Source organism: Sinocyclocheilus grahami, unplaced genomic scaffold (genome assembly GCF_001515645.1).
Source record: "Sinocyclocheilus grahami isolate Dianchi unplaced genomic scaffold, SAMN03320097.WGS_v1.1 scaffold34823.1, whole genome shotgun sequence".
Lineage (NCBI taxonomy): Eukaryota > Metazoa > Chordata > Actinopteri > Cypriniformes > Cyprinidae > Sinocyclocheilus > Sinocyclocheilus grahami.
Window position 1 is genome coordinate 1 of NW_015522247.1, and position 1,605 is coordinate 1,605.

General features: G+C 32.6%; 1 protein-coding gene across 1 annotated transcript; it reads left to right on the top strand.

The window, feature by feature from the left end:
- The first annotated feature begins 339 nt into the window (after positions 1-339).
- On the top strand, positions 340-1,314 carry or60a1 (odorant receptor, family 60, subfamily A, member 1). Its single transcript, XM_016266192.1, has one exon. It carries the CDS (start codon positions 340-342, stop codon positions 1,312-1,314), a length of 975 nt encoding a protein of 324 aa, XP_016121678.1.
- The last annotated feature ends 291 nt before the right edge of the window (positions 1,315-1,605 follow it).

Below are 1,605 nucleotides of genomic sequence, written 5' to 3' on the forward strand. Positions count from 1 at the left end.
GAAAGGAAAACTTGAAATCGTATCATATGACCCCTTTAATAAAACTGCTGCTAAAAGATCAACATTTCAACACTTCACTGCCTGCTATTATACTGAAAGCTTGAAATAAAAGGGGGTAGGCCCTTTAAGCAGATACAATTCCAATGGAGGTGGGTCTTGTGGAAAGTAATAAAAAGCTACTGTACAGCAGCTCAGATCCTCAGAAGACAAGATCATCTAGAAACAGTAGGTAAATTAATATTTCAGAATGTAATATTTAATGAATATACTATATACTGCATCTTTTATTCTAATGTGAAAAAGCCTTTCTCTTCGACAGGAAAAAATATTTTGCAAAGTATGAACATCACACTTATTTTTACTAGTTATGGGCCTCCTGGTGCACTTAATTATAGCGTTTTTATGATCTCTCTTGTAGTATATCTTACAACTGTTTTTGCAAATGTAACACTGATGCTGGTAATCTGCTTGGACACATCGCTCCATAAGCCCATGTACATATTTTTATTCAACCTGGCTATAAATGGACTAATCGGATCCTCTGCTGTACTTCCTAAAATAATGGAGAATCTTATTGATGATATGAAAGATATAATGTATGCTGACTGTATTCTGCAAGTATTTCTTATTAATGTTTACGGAACATGTGCTTATGCAATACTGACACTTATGGCATATGATAGGTATGTTTCAATTTGCAAGCCTCTACAATATCACAATATCATGACTCCAGCTAAAATTAGACTTCTGCTTTTTATTGTATACTGTCTTCCTATCTGCTCTCTAGCTGTACAGGTGTATCTTACATCAAGGCTTCCGATATGCAGGTTTAAAATAAACAAGTTGTTTTGTGACAATTTGGCGGTTGTTAATCTCTCCTGTGTTAAAAATACCTGGGGAGACCTGTATGGCATATGTCTGGTACTTGTTTTTGTTGTTCTACCTCTAATCTTTGTCATCTTATCATATGTGCGGATATTATTTGTCTCTTTGAATGCATCAGTAAGTGCTCGGGAAAAAGCTCTAAAAACATGCACACCACACTTGATTACTTTTATTAATTTTTCACTGGCCTCTCTATTTTCTGTGATATACAATCGATTTAATATCAGTCTTTCAAAAGAAGTTAACGTGTTTATGTCGATTCATTTTATCCTGATCCCTCCACTTCTACATCCACTTATTTATGGAATTAGAACAAAGGAGATCAGCAATAGCCTCACAAGAATATTACAAAGAAAAATACTTGCTCTTGGTTTTAATTTAAAAACTAAAAAAAGGTGTAATGATGCACTATTTATTTCTACTAAATAAATGGCAAGTCTATATGAACACATTTAAATGCCTTATTTTACATTTGTACATTGTTTTCAAGCTTTAGAGAGGGGCTCTGAAATTGTATATGTGTGTATCTGATATTTACATAGTGTGCGTGCATTTATTTTTGAATTTGAAAATATATGTATAAACAGATTCATCTGTTTCCTGAAATTAAATGTAAAAAAAAGAAGAAGTTGGAATAGAAAATGTTTTCAAAGTTTTCAAGTTTTTATTCAGGAGAGAAGAAGATATTTCATCTTTCAACTATTTACATAGAACGTAAAA